This window comes from Terrapene carolina, unplaced genomic scaffold (genome assembly GCF_002925995.2).
Source record: "Terrapene carolina triunguis isolate 2854851 unplaced genomic scaffold, T_m_triunguis-2.0 Scaffold95, whole genome shotgun sequence".
Taxonomy (NCBI): Eukaryota; Metazoa; Chordata; order Testudines; family Emydidae; genus Terrapene; species Terrapene triunguis.
Window position 1 is genome coordinate 4669584 of NW_020664446.1, and position 24222 is coordinate 4693805.

At 49.1% G+C, this 24222-nt stretch overlaps 1 protein-coding gene across 3 annotated transcripts in view; it reads left to right on the plus strand.

Moving 5' to 3' along the window:
• Nucleotides 1–21690, plus strand: part of PDCD11 (programmed cell death 11) — a 43648-nt gene extending 21958 nt beyond the window's left edge. For 2 of the 3 annotated variants that reach the window (XM_026650877.2, XM_026650875.2), the window contains 20 exons: nucleotides 406–625; nucleotides 1948–2100; nucleotides 3443–3558; nucleotides 3766–4280; nucleotides 5067–5129; nucleotides 5783–5891; nucleotides 6617–6706; nucleotides 7598–7700; nucleotides 8318–8495; nucleotides 9848–9904; nucleotides 10876–10998; nucleotides 11460–11582; nucleotides 12901–13081; nucleotides 13875–13991; nucleotides 15127–15273; nucleotides 16048–16298; nucleotides 17055–17223; nucleotides 18454–18607; nucleotides 19293–19458; nucleotides 20904–21690. In XM_026650877.2, coding sequence (XP_026506662.1) covers nucleotides 406–625; nucleotides 1948–2100; nucleotides 3443–3558; nucleotides 3766–4280; nucleotides 5067–5129; nucleotides 5783–5891; nucleotides 6617–6706; nucleotides 7598–7700; nucleotides 8318–8495; nucleotides 9848–9904; nucleotides 10876–10998; nucleotides 11460–11582; nucleotides 12901–13081; nucleotides 13875–13991; nucleotides 15127–15273; nucleotides 16048–16298; nucleotides 17055–17223; nucleotides 18454–18607; nucleotides 19293–19458; nucleotides 20904–21075 — 3207 coding nt within the window. In that variant the 3' untranslated portion in view covers nucleotides 21076–21690. The remainder of the gene's footprint in view (nucleotides 1–405; nucleotides 626–1947; nucleotides 2101–3442; nucleotides 3559–3765; nucleotides 4281–5066; nucleotides 5130–5782; nucleotides 5892–6616; nucleotides 6707–7597; nucleotides 7701–8317; nucleotides 8496–9847; nucleotides 9905–10875; nucleotides 10999–11459; nucleotides 11583–12900; nucleotides 13082–13874; nucleotides 13992–15126; nucleotides 15274–16047; nucleotides 16299–17054; nucleotides 17224–18453; nucleotides 18608–19292; nucleotides 19459–20903) is intronic. The other variant, XM_026650876.2, reaches the window with a different exon arrangement.
• The last annotated feature ends 2532 nt before the right edge of the window (nucleotides 21691–24222 follow it).

Genomic DNA, 24222 nt, shown 5'->3' on the forward strand with positions numbered 1-24222 from the left:
GTGATATGGGAGGGAAGGGGCAGGAAAGAGCATGAAGGCAAATGGAGATGCTACAAGTGCTGAAAAGAGCCCTCTTTCCTAATCACGCCACGTGTCCCCCGCCACCTGTCTGCTGGCATATCTGGGACTACAATGCAAAAAGCAACACTGCTACAGTGGGGTAGCTAGCACCCCATGGAGGAGATTGGGAATTGCGACTCCTCGGTTCTATTCTCAGGCCTGCCACTGGCCTGCTCTGTGACCTTGTGCCAGTCACTTAACCTCTCTGTGCCTGGGGGATAATACCTGCCAACATCAGGGAGAGGTTGAAGCTTAATTGATGTTTGTAAAAATACTCTCATGAAAGGTGCTATAGTTTAATAGGATTGCTAAGCAGCTGCCTCTGCTGACCTCTTTTCCAAACAGGCCATGAGTGACAAGTTTGTGACGGACACCAAAGACCATTTTGTGGTGGGACAGACTGTGGTCGCCAACGTGACGAGCATGGACGAGGAGAAGCATCGTATTCTCTTATGTCTGAAGCTGTCTGAGGTCGGCTCGGAAGACCCCATCGCTGAGAGCTTCTCCTTACTGAGCCAGTGCTTTGAGGAGATGAAGGAGGTCAGGGACATTATGAGCAGAAGAAGTAAGTTTGGGAACAGTGCTGCGAAAGCCATTCAGGTGATCACGTCATGACACTTAGCACTTGAAAAATAATGCAAGGCATAAACTGCCCCTTTGCCTTCCATATAAGAGAAAGATCAAAGCAAGCAATGGCTTAACTTGTGAGCCAGGTTTGTTAAGAGAGGAGGGTTTATAGAATGAGTCCAGGCCTTGAAAGGCTACAAACGAACAAAACTTTCTGGAACTCTTGTCAGGAGTGGACACAACTAGCAAACCAAGAGCCAGGCTGTGCTCCCATTGTAAGTCTGTGGGAGTTTTGCTGGTGATTTCAGTGGGAGCAGGTTGAGGGCCTGAGCGGTTAAGAACAGAGGGTTAAGAGCTATGATGTCAGTCTTACGCTGAAATAGAATAGAAAGAGCCCAGGAGACATAGTGGGACAAAACTAGGTGCCTGCTAGTTCCTGGGCGGTGGGTGAAGAGCAGAATCCTCTGAGAAGGTCACTGGACCTTTCCATGCAGATCTGATTTATCCGATCAGTACTTCGATACTGTGGTCAAGGATACAGTAAGGAAAACCACATTTAAAAAAAAAAAAAAAAGGCAAAGATGAAATCTACCTAACAGATGGGAGGGGTTTGTGGTGAGCCAGCTTGTTTGTCTGCTGGGGAAAAGTATTTGCTGGCTACCCCCCAGCCCAAGTAGACATGGAAAGTACTTCTGTATCTCTGAATGGCTGCTGTGCAGTGTGCCCATGTGAATACCAACCACCTACCGCCCAGACCTGAATGCCCTGAGAACCCTGGTCACCTGTACGTAGATGCCTCACCGCATACAGACGCGCATACCAAAAGCAGGAACATTTGTGAGGGTATAGAACTGTTTTGTTTAGAAAAGAGGCACTAAATGCACTCATGCTTAGATACCAAGGTGATAGGCACCTTAGGAAATACAGATCTCACATAGAGACTATAATAGACTGGAAATGCACAAAGAGGGAATTAGATGATCATTGGAAAAGACCTGAATTGGGCTGCATTAATGCTATATGCCGTGCCTCCAGAAAAGCCTCGTTCAGTTATAGATTAACGGTCCTGGGACAGTAAATATCTCTAGTGATGGGCAGTGTGGTTTTGAATTTTTAGCTTTTCATAAGTGTTTCTATCGGGATTAAGTTTTAATACTATTTCTTTGTGTGTTGGGGGTCTAAAGTATCTAATTCTATACCTTTTTAAAGAAGGGCATAAAAACTCATACTAAGCAAAGGTGAATCCTGCTTCTTTGGTTCTGCAAAAGATACAGTGGAAATAAAATTAACTCTCTACCTTTTCCCATTCTGTCGGTTTAGATCATTCCAAGGTGGCCCAAAACCTCTGTGGATTGATGCCTGGGCAGAAACTGGAGCTGGTCGTTCAGGAAGTGAGGGGGGATGGCTCAGCATTCTTCAACGGCAGCTGTGTTGCTGGGCTGACCACAACAGCCACTCGCTATCATGTTGGAGGTTAGGAATTTCTTTTCTGGTCTTATTTCTTTGTGTTTCATCGTCACTGGGTAGGATACACGATGCTCTAATCAGCAATTGATTTCATTCCAGACAAAGCAGTTTGAAACAGTGAGGGGTGTTACTTATTAGTGAGAATGGGATAGTGCAAGCGTGGGCTCCTGAGTTTCTATTTCTAGCTCTGCCACTGATCCAGAGCATAGTTTGGGGCAGGTTGATTAAACCTGTCTGGGACTCTGTTGTCCCTATCAGTAAAATGGGGATAGTGCTCCCCTACTTCACAGGGTTTCTGTGAGGCTTAATTAGTGCATTGAGATCCTCAGATGAAAGGTGCTTTAGAAGGATAAAGTATTAATGAACAGTTTTTAGTTTTTTCCCTTCCTCCTCTAGGAGCTGGAATATGCTCAGTTGCTGCATAATTTTTCTCTTGATTCAAGTAACTTTATTAAGCAAAACTGCAATTTCAAATAAATTTTCATTCAGATAATAGTCCAGAAAAGTTTTTAAACAGAACTGAAAATTATCCTAGGCATTCAGGACTGTTTTTAACTTTGTTTTATCATTACTAACATATATGAAGTGTGTGTGCACGTACACACACACGCACACCATATACAAAGTTTCCATACAAGTATTAGCAAATTTTACTCAAGCCTGCATTTGTTGCCTTTTAATAGACCCATTTGTGTTGAGTTACAACCTTCTAATCTGGGTATACATTTTGTTCAAATTCAAAATAATGATAACCATACATACGACAGGCAGTGTTACCTAGTGGAAGGAGCACTGGCCTGGGATTTGAGAGACCTGAGTTCTATTCCCAGCTATGCCTCTGGCCTGCTGGGTGACTTTGGACGAGTCACCTCCCTGCTCTGTGCCTCAGTTTTCCCCACTCTAAAATGGGGGTAATGGTACTGACCTCCTTTGTAAAGGACTTTGAAATCTCCTGATGAAAAGTTCTGTATACAAGCTAGGTATTATTATTATTTATTGTAAAATTGACTTGATCCTGCTGTAAGGTTGGCTGTCGTTTTTGTTTTTTTCCAGTGAAAAGCTTAACACTCCCCCCACATTAGTGGCATGGGGGGAAAGTATGGCTCGATCCTTTTTTTAAACATGAGCTACTGCACATCTGGCTGCTAGTAGTAACCATATTATGAATGGGTCCTTCCCTGACTCAGTAACCTCCTCTGGACTGTAAAACAGTTTTACTATTAGCATGGTAGCATTAGTAGCTCAGATTGTCCTTGAGCATGCTGCCCCACGGCTTTGTCACACACCAGGGTCATGACTGGTAGAAATCCTTTGGGGCTATCCGCAGTTAATCGTCTTGTTTTTATAGACAAGAGTTTGGTCGCTGGTCAAAAAGCAAGAGTCTTGGTTCTCCATGTTGATGCCCTCAAATCAGCGGTTCACGTCTCCCTTCGAGAAGAGCTGTTGAAACCAAAAGCCAAACGGGTACGTCTCGCTTGTGTTCTCTTATTAGGTCTCGTGTGTTTCTGTCCCTGGGCCAGGTATGCATGTACCTGGGTAATGGATTTTAAATAATGCTCAGGTGGGAAACGTTTCACACAAGTGGCGGTGGGCGGGGAGAAGGGGCAAGAATGTCGTAGCTTGGAATCCAAAGTTCCTGCAGATAAGTCACCATCCGTCTCTGTTTGACAGTTAATGGAAAACTCCCAGCACCCTGCTGTGGTGCAGCATGTAGCAGAAGAGTTTGCCATTGCCTCATTGGTGGAATCAGGTCAGCTCACTGCCATTCCTGTGGCCTCTCACTTCAATGACACGTTCCGTTTTGACTCGGAGAAGCTGAAGGTGGGACAGGCTGTCTCTGTAACCTTAAAAACCGTGCTGCCGGGTGACCATGGTGTCCTGTTAGCAGTGCAAGGCCCAGCAAAGAAAAGGGCTTTTATAAGGTACCGGAAAGAGTCGGAGACAGTAGAGGAGGGCTTGGCTGCAGTGAAACACTCCCTGTGCTTCGGAGATGTGGTCAAGGGAACGGTGAAGTCCGTCAGACCTACCTACGTGACAGTTGCCATTGATGACAAGCTAACGGGCTCCATCCACACGTCCCAGATCCTGGATGAAGTCCCCATAGGCACCTTTCCAACATCCAGGCTGAAAGCTGGGCAGAAGGTGACTGCCCGGGTCATTGGAGGCCGAGATGTGAAGACCCACAGGTAGAAAAAAAGCTTCTATGTCACTTCCAGGGGAAGCAGGCGGTGGAGTAGTAATTTAGTTCAGATTAACCAGGTCTCTTCCTCTGTGTCGTCCAGGCATTTCGTATTCCAGCTATGCCTTCTGGAGGTGATGAGGCCCTAAGGGAATCTTCCCCTGTCATGTTCCATGTCCCGACTTGTGGGGTGTTCAGTACTGTGGTGGGCTAGCACATTATACTTGCATCACTGCAGATTGGCATTTTATCCCTGGCTTAGATCACAGGTAGAGAGTCTGGGGTCTGCCTTAGTCAAAGCTCCCTTTGACTTCCAATGGAGCAGAAGCTAGTCCCAAGTGGAAGTTAAGGGCCTGATTTCAGAGGTAACGAAACTTGCAACTCCAATCTAATTTCAGTGGAATTTAGGCACCTTATTCCCTTAGGTTTATCCAAAAACTCCGGTCTGAGATGACCAGCTGTGCTAGGCACTCACAGATGATCGCGTTTCAGCATCCCAGTATGAGGAAGGAGGCTCCTCAAATGTAGGCCGAGAAAGAGGATAACTCTGCTTTGGGAGGCAGAGCTAATCTGCCCAGGGTTTGCTGCCAGGACTGCTCCGGCAGTGGCTCTGTTACAGAGCCAGCACCGGGAATGGTGCCCTAGGAGTGTCTCATTTTGGAGTGGACGGGTGTGAGGAAAGGGCTGAGCCTCAGAACTTGGGAGGCTGTTCGTTTTAAGAGTGCTGGGGCTTGTGCTGGGCTGGTAACGGGCTGGGGAGAGAGACGGAATTGAATGGTTTCCTGTGTTGCAGGTATTTGCCCATCACCCATCCACACTTCACTCAGTCCGTTCCAGAGCTCAGCATTCGACCCAGGTAAGAGCCGCAGATTCTGTCCTCGCCTCCTGTCCACCTGGGTTAATGTTTGTAAAACGCCGTGAAGATGGAAAGTGCCAAGTGCCGAATTCCACCCTGTCAGCTGTTGCTGGGGAAGTGCTGGTCCTTTGGGGAAGGGAGAAGGGTGGCAGCATTTGGGATCCACAACCCCTGCGTGCCACAGAGCTCTGCTCTGCAGAGGATCCCTTGCCCTCCAGCCTACGGAGGATACGAGGAACAGGCCAGGAGCCAGGAATCCGCGAGACAACAGGACACATGAGCATATCGCTCCCTTCTTCTTTCCAACTCTGTTCTGGCCACTACAAGTTAAGGCTCCTACGGCTCCTCTAACACACCCTTGAGCTGCCTACCACGCCTAGCGTGGGGCATGGGTCAAACCACACCCTAGTGCTTCTCTCTGCACTGGGGGGACTTGCTTTACATTGTGGGAGTTCCTGCACTGTGCAGAATAAGGGGAAGAAAGCTGGGGGGAAAGAGAGTGGGGATGAACTTTACAGGGATGCTGCCTGGGGGATATTTCATCATCATAAACAGTCTCCTGGATTCACAACGCGTCCATGCACTGCCTGGAGCTGGAACCCTGGCACTGTCCTTTTTTTCCATCTGCTCCTGTCTCTTCCCTTTGCGAACAGTGATCTGAAGGGGGATGGCGGCACAGCTCTGAGCCCCGAAGGAGACCGTCCCAGTGAGCGGCTCAGGCCCTACAAATCTGGGCAGACGGTGACCTGCTTTGTGAAGAAGGTGAGATTCGGAGGCTTCCAAAATAAATGCTGGGAAAGGACCAGCTATCAAAACGTAGGGCCTGGTTCCAGCCCATAGTCTGAAAAATTCAGACACCCCAGTAAAATGCTGGATCGGTGCATCCAAAATCCAGCCCTAGTCTTTGACAACAGAAGGAAATAAGAAGGAGCAGAGGAGACGGGCTGGCATCACAGCCTGTTTGTCCCCAGTGCAATGTTCCCCCCGCTTCCCCAGTGCTCCAGCAGAAGGTCCTTTTGGGGGAAAACTGCCCCAATCCCAAATATGCCAGATGCTGGAACACCTGAGCCTTTGTGTGAGAATCACTGCCGTGTAACAGCAGACCCCGTAGTAGCAAGACATCACTGGGGCCGATTCATGGTTCCCTCCCACCCAAAAAGCCTCTCTGGTAAGGTGGCTTCTGTCAGTATCTCTGTCTGCAGAGAATTCCAAACGCTGATTCCCCTCTTCGGGGAGACTCCTTCCTCTCTTCTGAGAGCACAAAGAAGCACCTCTCCTGTCTCTGAGTCCTAATCAATAAGCGATTGGGATCAGGGCTGGAAATGCTGGGGGAGGTTTTCTGGCTTGTGGTATGCAGGAGATCTGGCTAGATAATCATAATTGGACCCTTCTGGCCTTGATCTGTGAATTTTCTCTCTCCAATGAATCCATGAAGCTTCTTGTAAGTCTAACATTTTCTCTTCTGTGGCTGGTTGGTTCCCTCTCAGTACAACACCATAAAGTCGTGGCTGGAGGTGGAGATCACCCCTGAGATTCGAGGGAGAGTTCCCCAGCTGCTGCTTTCCCTTAACCCCAAGGTAAGTTCTCGCCAGAGAATCAAATGCACAAAGGTTTTGCACACACGAGGCTGTGAGCACCCAAACACAAAAGTGTCTCAAGCAGCCTCCAACCTTTTGGTTCCTCTTTGCTTCCTGATCCGGTGGCACAGGTGGGGCTGGGCATGCTCTTCCTCTTTCAGCCTGGATAGCTACTTCATAATGAGTATTGTTGACTTGGTTATTTTTAGAGAAACGTTAGCTTGTGAACGTCATTAGCTGTTTTTCTTTTCAAAGGGGAACTGCAGAGGTTCCGAATGAAATGCCAGATCGTTAGCAGAACAAATCAGATCTATTTGCCTCTTAATAAAAATATTTGGAAATCGGTTCCTTGCCGAGTCCTTTTACCCTTCTCTCTCTCTCCTCCACCTTGTAGACTAACTCACTGTGCATCCTCTGACTCTTTAGAGTTGCTTTTTTTCATATTGGCAACAAGATAACTAATGTAATAATAGCTAGCTCTTATGTAGTGCTTTTCAGCAGTAGATCTCAAAGCATGTCGGCATCATTATCCCCATTTAACAGATGGGGAAACTGAGCCATAGGGTGGCACATGACTAGCCCAAGGTCACCCAGCAAGCCAGTGGCAGGGTTGGGAATAGACCCAACGTCTCCTGAATCCCAGTCCAGTGTTCTGTTTTGTTTTCCATGGGGCCAGGCTACCTCCCTAAAACGTGAGCAGTAAGAAACGCTGTGTTTACCGCTAGATTTATCCAGCGTCACAGTGCCATTTCTTTACCAGGGTTTAATAGATGCCCAGAAGATGCCTATAATGCCAAGTGTAGATCTTGAAATGTCCTGAGATTACCTTGGTTAAAATCAAGATCAGTGGCTGAAGTCCCTGGTAATGAGCGAAGGTGTCTCTCCCCTCAGGTCTTAAAGCATCCAGAAAAGAGCTTCAAGAATGGCCAAGCTTTATCTGCAACAGTGACTGGCACAGATGCCTCTGAGACCAACCTCTGCCTGTCACTTACAGGTATGGTAAAGCCTTGTTAACTTCCTGTTAGAGTTCCACCATCTGCTCAGCAACTAGAAATGGTCCTGAACTGAAACCGTGGGATCAGAACGCTGCAAGCCAGAGCCAAACTTTGTGTCTTTATCCTGGGCAGAACTAACACCCTGAATCTGGATCCAGAGTTCAAGGTGTTTTGGTTTTCAGACTCAGCCTGTACGTAGAGGTTCAAACCTTTAGACGAAAGCAGCAGTTCTCCTTCTAGGTGTGTCAGGCATAGTCCTCGTCTCCGCTCTCTTCTGAAGCAACTTGGCTTCTGACTGATCTCCATCAGACACCAGGTGGCTCGCAAGCTGTTCACCAATTACTGGGGCGGGATCTGGGTATAATGGGTTCACGGTCATATCTGGGAGGAAGGGTTGTGAATGGTTGAACATGGCATCATTGTTACAAAAGGGATTGTGAACTGAGAGAGCCGCGCAGGCCCCACATGGCCAAAAGACTGTGGGGATGGTAGGTGACTGGGGAAGTAACGCCATACCTCCTTGACTCCCTTACCCCAAGTGTTCAAGCTTGGAATATCTCCACCCTTTGTGGGGTCCGGCTGAAATAACCCTCTGAAATCCCCGTGCTCTTGGCAGGAGTCCATTCGCTGGCGGAAGGAACCATCACCCTGGGCACCGTAACGAAGGTGACGCCACACATCGGCCTCACCATTGCACTTCCCTTCGGAAAGACCGGCAAAGCCAGCATCTTTCACCTGAGCGATTCGTACACTGAGCAGCCGCTAGAGAACTTCAGCATCGGGAAGCTTGTCAGGTCAGAGAGTCTCCTCTTCTCCTGAAGTCTCTTGTTGCCTCTTCAAGTGGGGGGCTGGAAGAATCCTTCAGCAGTGACGAGATGCCCAGTGGTTTGGTTTGGCAGCAGCACTGAGGGGTTTTCCTTGCATTCCAGCTGGAGTGTTACCCCTTCCGGGGCAAATTGTAAAGAGTTAGAGGGCATATGGCTCTTCAGCTCCTCTAGGGGAGAAGGTTGTAACCTTACATTTGTATCTGCTTGGGGCAGCTGCCTGCTTCCTGTGTGCCCGCTTCCTTCAGTCCCCTTTTCAGAACCCATTTCTTAAAGAAGGGTGTTGCAGTGCTTAGGGTGCTAATCTGGGACTTGGGAGACCTGCGTTTAATTCCCAGGACGCTGGACAAATCACGTACACCCTAAGTTCCCTCTAAGCTGCACTGCCACGCAGCAGCCTCTCAAGAGCTGCAAAGGTGCTCAGGGCTTCAGCAGGGAGAGGCACCTCTCTCCCAGCCCCAGCCCCAGAGCTGCTGCAGGGGGAGGGGGCGGGGGGGGGGGTTCTCGTTCTCTCTCCCCCCCCCCCCCCCTCCCCCCCCCCCCCCCCCCCCGCTGTGGCCCCAGGGCAGCCTGCACCTCAACCTCATCCCCAACCTCATCTCTGGCCCCACCCCTAAGCCCACACCCCCAGCCCTGAGCCCTCTCCCTGCACCCTTCATCCCTGGCCCCATCCCAGAGCCTGCACCCCCAGCCGGAGCCCTGATCCGCACTCCAGCCCTGAGCCCCCTTCCACACTCCGAACCCCTCGGCCCCACCCCTGCCACACATCCCCTCCATATTGGTGCACATAACAAAATTCATTCCGCATGTGCATGAGAAAAATTAGAGGGAATATTCCTTACACCCAGATATTAAAAGGTATTTAGGTGCTGCTGTGCTCAGTGTTGCCATGTCTAACTGATCTAGGAGCCTGATTCATTTTCCAAAAGAATGTAAGCACTTAGGAGCCAAAATCCCATAGGATTTACACTCCTAAATGTCTAAATCTGGGCCATGGTGTGTCTGCGACCGAGTTTCCCCACCTCTAACATGACTTCCCTTCCTCACAGAGGTGTTGTGAGCATTCAGGATTGTGAGATGCTCAGATACTATGGTGTAGGTCGCTAGGTTGTTTTCTTTCACAAAACCTTCTCCGCTGATCTCCTAAATCGTTGTATCTCACTGGTCTGCAGTAGACTGTACGTGCTTCAGAGCCCTGGGCTCTTAGTGCACCGTCTACGTTTAATGCTGCTATATGAAGAATTTCTCTGCTTCCTCTCGGCGTGGCTTTTTTTTAATCTGTTCAAAAGTTTCCCGTTTTCGTGCCTCTCCCACATCTCCAGGTGTTGTGTCCTATCCAATGAAGACAACAAAATAGAAATATCTCTCCGGCAATCCAGGTAGGTGCCTTTGCATTGAGAGTGGTAAAAAGTGCAGTGAAACTTGGTATTCAGTTTTTTACCCACCCTGAAACCCATATTTACTAGGCCAGCCCATTGCATGTGTTCAGATTACATAATTAGCCTGATCGCTGAGACTTTGTAAGAGATGAAGATCGCTTTGGACGCTGTTTGTTCATTCTGCATAGAGGATTTTCTGTGTACTGGAGAAGGTGAGGATGTCTGGTTCTGAATATAGACATCCACACATTTTATTTATAAGCATTTTAGGCCTGATTGAGTTTCCCTGCTCCTCTAACTCTGTCCACACAGCTGCATGTGTATATGTGTTCTGTGTATTTACCTTTCCTCCAGTGAACTTATGTAGACCTAGTTTTTAAAAAAAAAAAAAAGGTTTCCCATGGCGGAATTGGCAGCATAAACATTTAACCTCAAAAATGCAGGTGGACGTTTTACTTTTTAGAAGAAATGGCAGATTAAGAGCTTGATTCTTTTTAAGTCTGTCTCACTTTGTGCCAATCGTGCATGGCAAACACAAATGATGGCATCAGAGTACCCGATTGTGTCCACAGATCAGGTTGCCGGACACATGAATGCACATGATGGGAGGCTGGGTTAAAGCCTCTTTGGGGCAGGAGGACACAAACCCCAAATTTTCATACAACCTCAATCAGTGCCTTTGCCCCTTCTTCTGGCACTATTTTAAAAGTATACCAGGCCAAGGGGTTAGCCACAGTACAGGGACATGGATTGCTGTATAGTGCTGTGTACACTCTGTAGCTGGAAGAAGATACAGAGTGTGCACTTCAATAAACGGGAGGAGAAACAAGGATGTTCTTGGCCCTTCACACGCCGTAAAGGGATCATTGCTTTCCAGTCTCCAGCAGTTTGGGTTGATTTTTCAGGACCCAGCAGAGTACAGACCATTCAGTTGCAGTGAGGATTTTCCTCCTTCCCCCTCTTTCTTCTAGGACAAATCCAAAGAGCAAAAACAGAGTGGAAGATCCTGAACTGACATGTGTTGAGGATGTTCGGGAAGGCCAGCTGGTCAGAGGCTATGTCAGATCCGTCAAGCAGTCGGGCGTGTTCTGTGGGTGAGTAGCACGTGGCGAGAGAAGTACAGTGGGCCGTGTGGGCCCGAGGTCTGTGTGTGCATGCTTGTTTTGTGTTTACAGCTCTAGAATTCAAACTTCTGCAGCGTCTCTGACAACAGAATGCCACTTTCCCAAGTGGATTTCGTTCTGTAAGTCAGAATGGTTGGTGTTTTTTGTAAGCTTGTGAAGCTTAGTACGACATGACAGCGTCCTATAAACAGTTCCCCCAGTGTCCCTCAATCCCGACCTGCAACATCCTCTGCTGTTCCCGTCCTGCCCGTCTGGCTCTGCCAATGTCCCTCCAGGCTGACCTGCTGGACTCCCTCTCTTCTGCTCCTTTGTCTCGCCAGGGTTGGAGGCTGCCTGTAGTGATGGTGGTTTGGTGACGTGCACCAGGCCCTGTAATATAGCTGCCGTTAAGGTGAAGCTGCCAACGTATGATTCTGACTCTTTCTTCTCAGTTTGTCCAGCTCAGTTGTGGGCCGAATCCAATTCCACAAAGTCGTCCCCTTCTTCATACCGAAACAATCCCTGTATGAGCAGTACATGCCGGAGGGGAAGTTCCTCACTGCCAAGGTCCTCAGGTAGGTGGGAGGCCCCCCAATGAACTGGCAGATTGAGGGGACAATGGGGAGGGGCAGAAGAACAGTTGGCAAGGGGAGGGCAAGCAGGGGCACCCCCAATTACCATCGGGGGGCACAGAACTTCTCCGGCCCCAAGGCTGCAGAGGCAGGGAAGATTGATTCCCTGCCGGGCCAGGGCTGGGGCAGGGTGAAGGGAGGGAAGATCGAGCTCCGAGGGGGGACGAGCTTCTGTGCCCCCCCGATGGTCAGGGGAATGGAGAGCCTGTCTTACTAGAGGAGACTAGGAGAGCTTGGTTTGTTTAGCTAAGGGCTCCTCTAGATGGCGAGTTAATACGTGGCAAGCTGGCACGGGAGTAGATCAGTGCACACTTGGGACCTTTTAGTGCACGGTAGCAGGGTCCACATGGACAATTAGTGCGTAGCAGGCTGGTGCACTGCGGATTGCACCCCCGCTTGCTGAGCACTAACTCGCTCTCCAGACAAGCCCTGGTGAAACGAAGGCTGAGAAGGGCTCTGACTCCTCTCTGTAAATACGTCCGGGGGATGGGGGGTAAACACCACGGAGGGAGAAGCGCTATCGAGGCTAAAGGACAATGCTGGCACTAGAATAAAGGGGAATAAACTGGCTGTGAATACGTTTTAGGTTGGAAATTAGAAGCGGGTTCCGAGCCATTAGAGGAGTGAGGTTCTGGAGCAGGCTCCCCCTCGGAGAAATGGGGACAGACAACCGAACTGGTTTTAGTTTATGAACTGAATTATGTGACAGCAGAGAGTGAGGAGGTGAGCCCGCGCTCTGATCATTTAGATGCTAATTAGGGCCCAGGAGAAGCTGATTGGGGGTAATTATCTCATGGGCTGGGTGGGCTAAACATTCATTTGGCCTCATTAGCCCAGGGCTGGTAAAGGAGGCCCAGGAAGGAAGTGCAGGGAGGGAGGAATGGGGCTAGCTGCTTCCAGTCAGACAGGGGCCTCCGAGTAGGGAGATCTCTGTTCCCCTCAGGCCCTGCTGAGTGGGCTAAAAACTCAGCAAATATTGTAACTAGGCGGGAGCATGCGGGCCTGAGGTTATATCGGTGAAGGGGAATCGAAATGAAGTGTCACTGAGAGCCCAGCCGGTGGAGTCCGGGCGATTTCTGCAGGGAAGAGGATGGGGGTGGAGACAGGCCCCTGTTACGTGGGTTACCTGCAGTAGCAAGGGACTGAACTCCGTGACCCAGGAAGTCCCTTCCAGTCCTGTGTTCCTAAAGCTCTGGCAGCATTCCCAGCAATTGGAATATCCCTGATTTTCTGTTCTCTTCCCCCTGGAAACGTGCCGCAGCGTAAATAATAAAGAGAGCCATGTTGAGCTTTCCCTCCTCTCTGAGGACACTGGGAAGCCAAGCGTCCTGCCCGAGTCGCTGGGCCTGCCGCGCTGTGACACAGACGAGGGGAAGGAGAAGAGAGAGGAGTTCAAGAAGCTGAAGGCAAAACGGAAAAGAAGAGTCTCGGAAGGCGAACAGGTACGTGCACGCAGGGGGATTGTACCCCAGATTGGGGTGGGTGATTTGTGCTGAGCGGAGGGGCAGAAATGCATTCCCCTTGCTTCTGTCTGCTTCACCCTCAAAGCGGGACGCTATGGGTGATAAAGATTCAGCTCATTTTAATGGAAACTAACATGAAGTTTTTACAGAATAGAAAAAAGAACTATGGTCCAGAACTCTCCTCTGCCACAGACAGAACTGCATGAATTGCAGCATCACTTTGTATGAATGGGGGTGTCTGACTGCTAACAAAGAGGGCTTGAATCTGGGACCTCTGGATCTTAAAGCTTGAGCCTCAACCGCCTGAGCTAAAGGATCCACCTCTGATAGCCAACGATGTAGCAGGCTCATCAATGTCTATATGTGGCCCAGCCACCACTGCACGGGGATGGAGTGCCACACTGGGAGTGGGGATTGCATGCACCCCTCTAGACAACTCCCTTTGGCCACCACCCCCAAGTGTGTGTGTTTTGGGGAAGAAAATCACTGGTCCCCTGCCTTATGTTCTTGTATCTCAAGTTTTTTGGCAGGCACCTCTGCCCAGCACCTGCCGGAATTTGGCCCATAATAGTTGGCTTGACCATCTGCCACACTCATGACTTTTCTGTTGTGACTCATGTTGTACCTTGTGTCTCTGGGTGATTGGGGAAGGCGGTGACCGTTATTCCAAGGCCTCTGCTTTCTCTGACTGTAGCCAGTGTTTGACCTTTAAAATAGAATTCTTTTAAAGTCTCTTTCCAATGGCTTACCCTTTCCCCCGCCTTCACTGCAGGAGGTGAAGCCAAGGAAAAAGCGAGCTCGCCTGACGGACGAGGATGACAGCGGCATTGAGGTCTATTGCCGGGAGGAGGAAGAGGAAGATGAGGAGGAGAATAAAAGGAAATCCAAGGTGAGAGTATACAGAGGAAGAGCCAGAGCTCTGAAGAGGAGAATATGAACAAGCAAAGGGGTGTTCGGGGTGGCTGGCAGAGGACTGCCTGAGGGTGACTGCGATGGGGGCCTGGAATAAGCGGCTGCAGGGTACATGGCTGTGAGGCCCATTGAGATGCCAGTTTCTACCAGGCTGATAAGCAGCATGAAGGCAACAGGCTGCGTCAGCGCTTTGGCTTTGACCTGCTCTGCGTGTGGTTACTGGATCTCTTTACACGCTGATAAGAGAGCTGGACTCCTCCTCGCTGTGCATAACAAAGGACCTGCCTCAACAGTTAGCAGGCACGTGGCTCCTTAAGAGTTTGGTTACTAATGGCCTGTAGGGAGACAGCTCCGTATACTGTAACCAGAGCCCTGAAATCCAGAACTGGAGTCCTGGTGCTTTCCATTCTTCCCACAAAAAGCCATCACCTTGGGGTGATGCAGGGAGTTTTAAACTGGGTAATAAAGATTACAGGGAATCTGGTCTGATCTGAGCAGGGGCTGGTCTGGTCAGTGCTGGGAAGGGAGACCTTCAAGGGAAGCTAAAGAGATGTGGGTGATTCTCCTAGTCTCTCTCGCCTTTCTGGCCACTTGGATATTTTGTCATCTGCCACAAGAATAGGGGTGTTAGCTCCACTGGCCTGGCCAAATCCAATCTGGGGGCTAACTGCAGTTACAACTAGCGACAGTATGTTTATTTCCTGCTCTACTCTGCTGTGTTGTCAAACAGCCATCATGCTCCACCCCAGAGGTGCTTGCATGCCAGTAGTGGATGAAGTGATGGCTATCTCTAGAAAACATAATTGGGGGTGGGGGATGGGGTGTTCAGGATGAAAATTTCTCTGTAAATGTGAACAATTTATTCTCATTGCTCCAGAAATCTCTTGAAATTCTTCAGTGAGCCTGTTTTTCTCACTGCTTCTCCCTCCATGGACCCAGTTTGTTATGGCTAAGTCACTCTGACAGGGGCGTGGTGGTGGGGAATTTCGGGTGTCACTTTGGTGGACAATGCACAAGCTAGAGCAAGGCGGGGTGCAGGCAGCAGCTGTACCTGCTCCCAAGAGAAGCCTGGAATATAAAACAAGTGATCTCTCCTATTGTCCTCCTTCAAGCAGGAGACAAAACGTGCGGAGGCTCCAAGGCTGCAGGTTTCTAGTGGCTTCACTTGGGACGAGGGTTTAAATGCCCTGGAGGTGCCAGTATCGAATCGGAAAGAGGAGAGCTCAGACAGCGAGGAAGAGGACGACACACAGTCCATGGTACAGTATCCTGGACAGCGCCGCCTGGGTGGGAGCTGCTGTAACTTGCCTTCTCGTCACTTACTGTCTTTGTGTCAGATGGCAAAGGCTGTGTTAACCCAAGGGACTGTCTTCACCAATCAGATCTTATTATGGTCTTTTAAGGTGTGTGGATAAACATAACCATCTCCAAAGAGAGAGGAAGGTGACGATCTTTGAGGGATAGCCCGGGCAGGTGCTGTGCGAGCTGAGTTTCCTTCTCACAGCCGTACCCATGCACCTCAACCCCTGTCCTTCCAGTCCTGAGCCACACCCATCCCCTGACGTTCTGCCAATGCACCTCAGTCTTGACCTGTAACACCCCAGCCCTTCCAGAGCAGACCGCTACGCGGTGGCAATTGCACTGGTCACCAGCAACCACTGGGCTTGTGCTGTGGAAAAAAATGTCGGATGAAATCACGTGCGAGTGGAGTTAAAGTGTAAACTCTGCAGCCAGAGGTGCAAAGTTAGGGAATTAGCTCAGTCCCTTGATGTGCTTTATTAAGGGAAACGAATATCCCTTCCCCCTTGTGACTCTGCTCTTCTGAGACGCAGCCTCCGGTGGGGTTTCAAAACGCTCTAGGTTTCATTTCCCTCTCTAAAAAATTGGCTCAGTCTGTTGAATTAGATGCCCCCCAGGATGCCCTAGTGTCTGACCATCTTGCGTCCATCATTCCCTTGGGGTGCTAGATGGTGCCTGAAGTATTCCAAAGTGACCCTGCCTCTTGTTCTCACCCCTTTCCTTGCCCGCTTCAGAGGAAGAAGCAGACGAAGAAGGAGAAGGAGCAAGAGAAGCAGAGGGTGGAGAAGGAGCTCTCCAAGATCGAAGCCGCCCTGATGGACCCCAATCGGAAGCCCCAGACGGCAGACGACTTTGACCGCTTGCTGCTGAGCAATCCCAGCAGCTCCATCCTGTGGCTACAGTACATGGCCTTCCACCTCCAAGCCACGGAGATCGAGAAGGCCAGGGCGGTGGCGGAAAGGGCACTCAAAACCATCTCCTTCAGGTAAAACGCTTCCCCCCGGCATGAGAGGGCAGCAGCTTGATGTACACTACACGTGCACGGGCATCTAACCTGCCTCTAGAAATGGAACGTAGGGACGCCAGCAACCAGGGTGGGGAATAGAAAGTGCTACCCCAGCAGCCCCATAGTACTCAAGGGCTGCAGTTCTCTGCCTGCCTTGTTTGAGGGAGGCCCCAGGCTGAATCGCTGCAGTGACACTACATTGGACAAGTGACACCCATCGTGTGCTGTGATCCAGTGAGAACTCAAAGCTAAGCAGGGCCCAGCCTGGGCATGGCTAGGATGGGAGACGTAAGGGAACAAATGGGTGCTGCAGAAAGAGCAATTGATAATTCCATAGGTGCCCAGTCTTCCTTCTCAATCAGTACTGAGCCAGTGTCCCAACGTGGTGCTGTGGTTCTCTTTTAGATGAGACCTAATACTCTTTTCTGGCTCTCTTCCTGAGAGTTAGGGTGTTATCCTTGGTCCTGTGGGCTTACTTCAACATGAGTAAATACATTCTGCCTCCTTTATATTCTCCAGACAGTTTCAATTGGCTACACAATTCTTCCTCTCTCACAGTGTGGCATTACTGTTCACTGTAAAACAACTACCACGCTCCGCCCCAGAGAGGGCCACATTTGAGTGGTGCAGTGATGCAATCCCTTAGCCAACCTTACAGGCGTGTTGGGGCTCAGCTAATGTTTGTAAAGGGTTTTGAGTTCCTCCGACAAAGTTCTTGTCCTGTTTTGCTTTCAGGGAGGAGCAGGAGAAGCTGAACGTGTGGGTAGCTTTGCTGAACCTAGAGAACATGTATGGCACGGAGGAGACTCTGATGAAGGTCTTCGAGAGGGCTGTTCAGTACAATGAGCCCCTGAAAGTCTTCCAGCACCTGGCTGACATCTATGCCAGCTCTGAGAAATACCAGGTGGGTGCCTGGACCCCTGAGTGCTGCTCACCACCAGGGCAGGAGACGAGCTTTTTTTTTTTTTTCTTAGAAAGTGCCTGGCCGAACCCAGCGTTTGCTCCCCAGTTGGGTGTATCTGACTGAGAGTTATGGTGCAGGCCTGCGTGAGCTGTTGGGAGCAGCAAGGGAACTTCCCATCAGTTTATTTCTTACATGGGTCTTCCCCACGTAGCATCTGCCTGTTAATCTGTTCCCTGTGGTGCATAATAGGATGGTCTGTCTGTTACCAAGACTTGATTTCCTCCAGGCCCTCTGAATTTGGCGCTCCTGAAAGGGTGAGGGACCAGTCGCGCTGATTAGAGCTGGATATAATGCAGGTGCTAGGCAAGTTTCCCACACAGCTGTGCCAATGCATCCCAGTCCTGACCTTGCAACTGCTCCTGCAGTTCTGCTCCTGGGCTTGGCTCGGCCTAGCAGTGATAGATAGGCATGTCAAACTGACCCTACAGACCCAGAGGGGAAACACCAAACTCATTGTCACTTAAGCTCTAAACCTGTATCTCATTCCCAGCATGCAGAGGTGAAAGGCCCCGTGCGTTCACTCTGCTCCAGGGATACTGTTTCCTACATGGTCAGAAGCCACAGACAGAGTAAAAATCCACCCTTGTAGGGAGGCAGCGTGGTCAGCTGAGCCAGGCACAGGCCTGGGAGTCGGGAGACCTGAGCGCTGTTCTTAGCTTGGCAGCGAGTTGCTGTATGAACTGGGGGAAGCTGCTCCACTGCTCTGAACTCCAGTTTCCCCATCTGTGTTTTAAAAAGAGCGGAGCTAATGATACTCCCCCGCCTCTGTAAAACGCGCGGGAGACTGTACGCGGCAGAGCTAGGCGACCGTTGCTATGCCGGCATAACCCGGAAGTGTAGATGCAGCCTACAGCAACACAAGGGGTTTTTCCATTGGTGAAAGAACATGACGCAACCGAGCAATGGTAGATATGTCGACAGAAGCATTCTTCTGCTGACATAGCTGCGTCTACACTGGGGGTTAGGGTGGTGTAGCTGTGGCACTCCCGGGGGGGTGGATTTTTCACACCCCTGTCTGATGTGGCTGTGTCGACCTAACTTTTAAGTGTAGACCAGGCCTTAAAGATCATGGCTGGAAAGCTCTCCAGAAGGGCCAGGCTCTAGTATGAGGTTGCGTGATCCAACCCGATGTTAGACTGACCTCTCCGTCCCTCTCTGGTATCTTTCCAGCAAGCTGATGACCTATACAACACGATGCTGAAGCGGTTCCGCCAGGAGAAATCCGTGTGGTTGAAATACGCCACCTTCCTCCTGAAACGGGGCCAGGTGGAGGCCACGCACAGGCTCCTGGAACGCGCCCTCAAGGGCCTGCCAAATAAAGAACGTAAGTGTCCCAAGACTGGCTTCTCTCCCACTCCATGTGTCATCCTTCCCATTCGTTGGGTTCCCGCTTCTCAGGTGGCTTGGTTGATCTTTGGTAGTCTGCCGTGCTAACAGCTGGGAAGAAGCAAATAGGTCTGCAATCTCCTGAAGCCTGGCAGCGATGGGGAGGGGAGACTTTTGGCCAGGATGCCAAAGCCAACCCTCCTGGAACACACTAAGCCATGGGATCGGCTCGCACAGAGCAGAGAGGACCTCGTTTTTTAAGGTCTGAAAACCTCCACCCAAAGTCAGCTGCTCTGCATGTGTGTTCTGCTTCTGAAGGGGAAGGGCTGTGAGCAGGCCCTGCTGGGATTTGAGTCATGGTTCCAGGGAGCCCTGGAGGGTTGAAACCCGAGAGACCGACACCTAAGACGTCCCCTCCAGGAGCGAGCGGAATAAAATGCTGAGATGGGAAGTGAACTGCAGTTGACTCTAGGGATGCAGATCCTCATCCCACCAAAACCTCTCTCTGAGCAGAGACTAAAGGATTGGCCGCAGATAGCATTGTCCTTGGAGCTGTGCCAGCCACTTGCTTGGATATTTGGCAGTTGTCTGCATGTGTTTGGGGGGTGGGCGGGAGGGGCTGGAGAGGGACAGGCGCCCCTGCTGGTGTGTGCAGTGCCCTGAGGGGTGTCTTCTCATTATAGATGTGGATGTGATTTCCAAGTTTGCTCAGTTGGAGTTCCACTTTGGGGACCTCGAACACGCCAAGGCCATTTTTGAGAGCACGCTGAGCAGCTACCCAAAACGCACGGACATCTGGTCCATCTACATAGACATGATGATCAAACACGGCAGCCAGAAGGAAGTACGGTGAGTGCTTGCGACGCAGGGCGGCGGGGGGGATGCGGGTAAGATGTGCAAGGCTTAAAACGCGCCCTCGCAGGGTGTGTGGATACCCTGCAGTATGGAGGATCCCAGAGCAACAGCGAATCTGTGTTGCATGGGGAAGGCAAATGGCTCTGGGCTCATCTTCGTTGGAAAGGAGGAGACCTTCAGGGGCCCAATGGGCAGACTTGGACGGAGCTTTCACAGCAATGCAGAGTCCAGAAACTAGCGAATCTGATTTAAATCTTCAGGACCCCAGCAAGATCTACACAGCACGTGGGGAAGTACTTCTGCATGTCTCTGACCTCTTTTTATTCCCTGCCTGGATCGCTTCTCCAGTAACTGATTCTGTATGTCTACAAGGCTGAGAGCAAGAGGCCACCACTGCCTGAGGAGCAAGAGCCTAATTAACCTCTTTATTTAATGCTGCCACTCTTTCTGCTCCATATACGTGTGGCTCACAGAAGAGCATATTCATCTCCCAGCCCCCAGGCTGGGTCGCCCCTCAGCAAGGATGTGAGATTGCTCCTTCATATGCAAAGTGATAGCGAAAGCTGATCAGCCCTTCCATTTTACATGGTCCCTTAGTTAGCCTTCAAGGGATTAGATTTTTGTTGGTAGATATTGATAAACATCAGCTTCACCACACACACTCAAACCAATGAAAAAATATTTCCATGGATGATGATCAAAATTTCCAGATAGAGTAAGAAAAATGCTGCTTGAGAACTTATTAGAGTTTCATTTAAGGCTAATTACTTCATATATTTTGACATGATGTTGACAATTTGTGCTTTAACAGTTATAAAACTTTAACTTTTTGAATCTCAACATCTACTGTCATTAAATAATTACTGTCTGACCCTGTCCCTCATCTGATCCCCCCCCCATAATTACCCACAACTATGAACATTTAACTTGATAAAATATAAAAAAAAATGTTTAAAGCCCATAACTGCACAACTGTAAAAATTTAGATATATAAAAATAGAGAAAAAAATGTGTATTCGCAAAATCGATATTATCGGTCAAAATTATTTAAAAAAATTGAATTTTGCCAAGTCTACCCTGGGGGCAAGAAGGGCTATCACTGGCATGAGCTTGGAGCTAGCAAAAGGAAATCCTGCTTTCCACAGCGTGTAGGCAATCTGGGACCATTCCCTGAGCTCAGTCGAATACTGTGCCTGGATTTTAGAGACACGGCTGTATAATTTGGCCAGTAACTGTGCAAGCAGAGAGGAAGGGGGTTATGAAGCCTGCTGATTCACAGGGCTCTGACCGTTCATTGTACAACAGGCTGAGTGCATGTACTGCGTTTCCTTTGCCTTCCCCTGAAGTCTGACCTGTCCTGCCCGTTGTTCAGAGGCAGGCTATCAGGCTTGCGGGTCCAGTGCTGAGCCACGTTCTGAATGGGTTTTTGATTCTTGCAGGGATATTTTCGAGCGGGTCATTCACCTGAGCCTGGCAGCAAAGAGGATGAAGTTTTTCTTCAAGCGTTACCTGGATTACGAGAAGAAATACGGCACGTCGGAAACCATCCAGGCTGTGAAAGTAGCGGCGCTGGAGTACGTAGAATCCAAGAGCTCTCTTGCCGAGAGCTAGCTAGCTCCCAGAGCAGAGAGACTCCAATCATGTTGCAGACTCTGTGTATGTGGTGCTGGAGGCGGAGATCCACAGTAATGGGCTGCCTGTGTCCATCACTAGTGCGTTTCCTGAGAGTACCAGCAGCCGGCTGGATTGTCCAGGACCAAAGTGAGCTGGAAAGAAGTCAACATTTACAGGAGCTTTCCGTCTTGCCCCACGATACAACAGACTTTTAACGTGGGGATGATTTTGGATCTAGTTATTTAAGTGCTGATTGTTTTATACCTGGTGGAAACTGCTGTCCTCTGTACTGCTTTCCTGTCGAAATGGGGCAGTTAGTGACTCCCCATCATTAAATGCAATGACCTGGCATAAGCTCCCTTCTCTTTCCCCACCCCACTCATCCCAGCATTGCTCAGAATGTTCTCGCATTTCACCTGCTTCGGTGTCTTTCAAGATTTGTCTCCAGTGCCTTTGTGCTGCCAGCAATTTAACACAACCACCTGCCTGATTGATTCCTCTTAAAGCCTACGGCCATCCAATTAAACTTGATCCGGTGCTCATGAGCAGCTCTAGGGTAACAAACACGGCTTGTGATGGACACTAATTAGAAAGGAGACTGCCTCAGCAGCAGCTGTCTAAGAGAAGAAACCAGGTGTTACTTGCTGAAAAATAACCAATCCCATTTTAACCTTTTCATACTTGGAATAGGACTGCCTAGCTAAGGTTCTTATATGGCTACCATCTGCGTAGTATCCGAGCCCTTCTCAATCTTTAATGAATGTATCCTGACATCCTCCTGCTGAGGTAGGGCAGTGCTGTTACCCCCTTGTACAGCTGGGGCGTTGTGACACAGGTGGAGTGACTGGCCCAAGGTCGCACAGGAGGTCTGTGGCAAAACAGCGAATTGACCCCTCATCTCCTAAATCCCGGATTTAGCAACCTAACCACTGGACCATCCTGCAGAGTCCAAGGGGTCCCATGCAAGTGGTGACGCTTAGAGAACATTTTTCATCAAAAGGGCCAAAGACTAGATCATAACACAAAGAAACCTATCTCCATACACCCCCATTGCCAGCTGCAAAGGAAGTGGTGACTTCCTAAGCCACATTAGGTTCCTACCAGTTCTTTTGTTAATTAATATTTGTCTTGGACATGTTCCAGCAAGTTCTGAGCAAAACCACCCTGTGTGCTCCTCTTTTTAAATCCACTTAACTCCATGAGACGAAATCTATCATTAGAAGCTATACAGTTATAGTATCAGGGAGCCACTGGTTCTTTTGTGCTTCTCCAGTTGAGGGGTTGTACATCTCCTTGAAGAGCCTAATTCCAAATGTCGCACCCTTCTTCCTGAAAGAAAATGTGACCCCTTCCATTTACTGGAGAATAATCCACCAGCAGGATCTCTCGTTGTTCCCTTCCGAATCTGGGTACGGTCCAAAGACTCTTAAGTAACATAAGCACTCATGAGATGAGAGGGAAGATCCTCACATGGGTTAGTAACTAGTTAAAAGACAGGAAGCAAAGGGTAGGAATAAATGGTCAGTTTTCACAATGGAGAGTGGTAAATAGCAAGGGTCCCTCCAGGATCTGTCCTGCGGCCTGTGCTGTTCAACATATTCATAAATGATCTGGAAAAAGGGGTAAACAGTGAGGTGGCAAAGTTTGGAAATGATACACAATCACTTAAGATAATTAAGTCCAAAGCTGACTGTGAAGAGTTACAATGCGATCTCACAAAACTGGGTCACTGGGCAATACAGTGGCAGATGAAATTCAACGTTGATAAGTGCAAAGTAATGCTCATTGGAAAATATAATCCCAAGTATACATACAAAACAATGAGGTCTAAATTAGCTGTTGCCACTCAAGATAGCAATCTTGGAGTCATTGTGGATAGTTTTCTGAAAACATCTCAATGTGCAGCGGCAGTCAAAAAGGCTAAGAGAATGTTAGGAACATTAGGAAAGGGATAGATAATAAGACAGAAAATATCATAATGCCACTGTATAAATCCATGGTATGCCCACACCTTGAATACTGAATGCAGATCTGGTCGCCCTATCTCAAAAAAGATATATTAGAATTTTTTAAAAGTACAGAGAAGGGCAACAAAATGATTAGGGGTATGGAACAGCTTCCATATGGGGAGAGATTATAAAGACTGGGATTGTTCTGCTTGGTAAGGAGATGACAAAGGGGGATATGATAAAGGTCTATATAATCATGAATGGTGTGGAGAAAGTAAATAAGGAAGTGTTGTTTACCCCTTCACATAACACACGAGCCAGGGGTCACCCAATGAAATTAATAGGCAGCAGGCTTAAAACAACCATAAGGAAGTACCTCTTCACACAATGCCCCATCACCCTGTTGCCAGGGCATGTTGTGAAGGCCAAAAGTATAACTAGGTTCAAAAAAGAATTAGATATGGAGGCTAGGTCCATCGATGACTTTTAGCCAAGATGGTCAGGATTGCAGTCCCATGCTCTGGGTATCCCTAAACCTCTGACCGCCAGGTGCTGGGACTGGACAATGGGATGGATCACTCAATAATTGCCCTGTTTTGTTCATTCCTTCTGAAGCATCTGGCACTGGCCACTGTCAGAAGACAGGATACTGGGCTAATTGGGATAGACCAATGGTCCAGTATGGCCGTTCTTATGTTCTGTTTTTATGCGCCTTCTGCCCACCTTTCATCCCTTCCTTTGTATGTAGAGAAGGAATGAGCATCCGAAGGCCGTCACTGATCAACATCAGCCCAGGTTGAGCATCTTCTTCTTAAATTGGTTCTGTGGCCTCAGGGTTAGAGGGGTTAATCTGAGGCATGGGATTATGGGCCCTTCAAAATGTTATAAAATTATTGCATGCTAACTTTGTGACGCTTTTGTTTAACCTTTAGTAAGAAGGGTGTGGGTTGTAATTAGTTGAATCTAAGATGAATTTGTGATCTTCAAAGCAAATTTGTGTTTTCTCTTTTCAGCCATTAGAAAGGCAGTGGAAATGAATCTTGGCTACAGTGCCTGTGTTTTGAATTTTTGCCCGGTTGATGGAGGTCTCCCGAGAGAGGAACAGGCTGTTCCTAACTCAGTCTTGGGCTCCCTCCTTCATTACAAAATCCATGCTGAATCCCTCGTTGATAACCAGCAGAGCCCACGGCTAGAA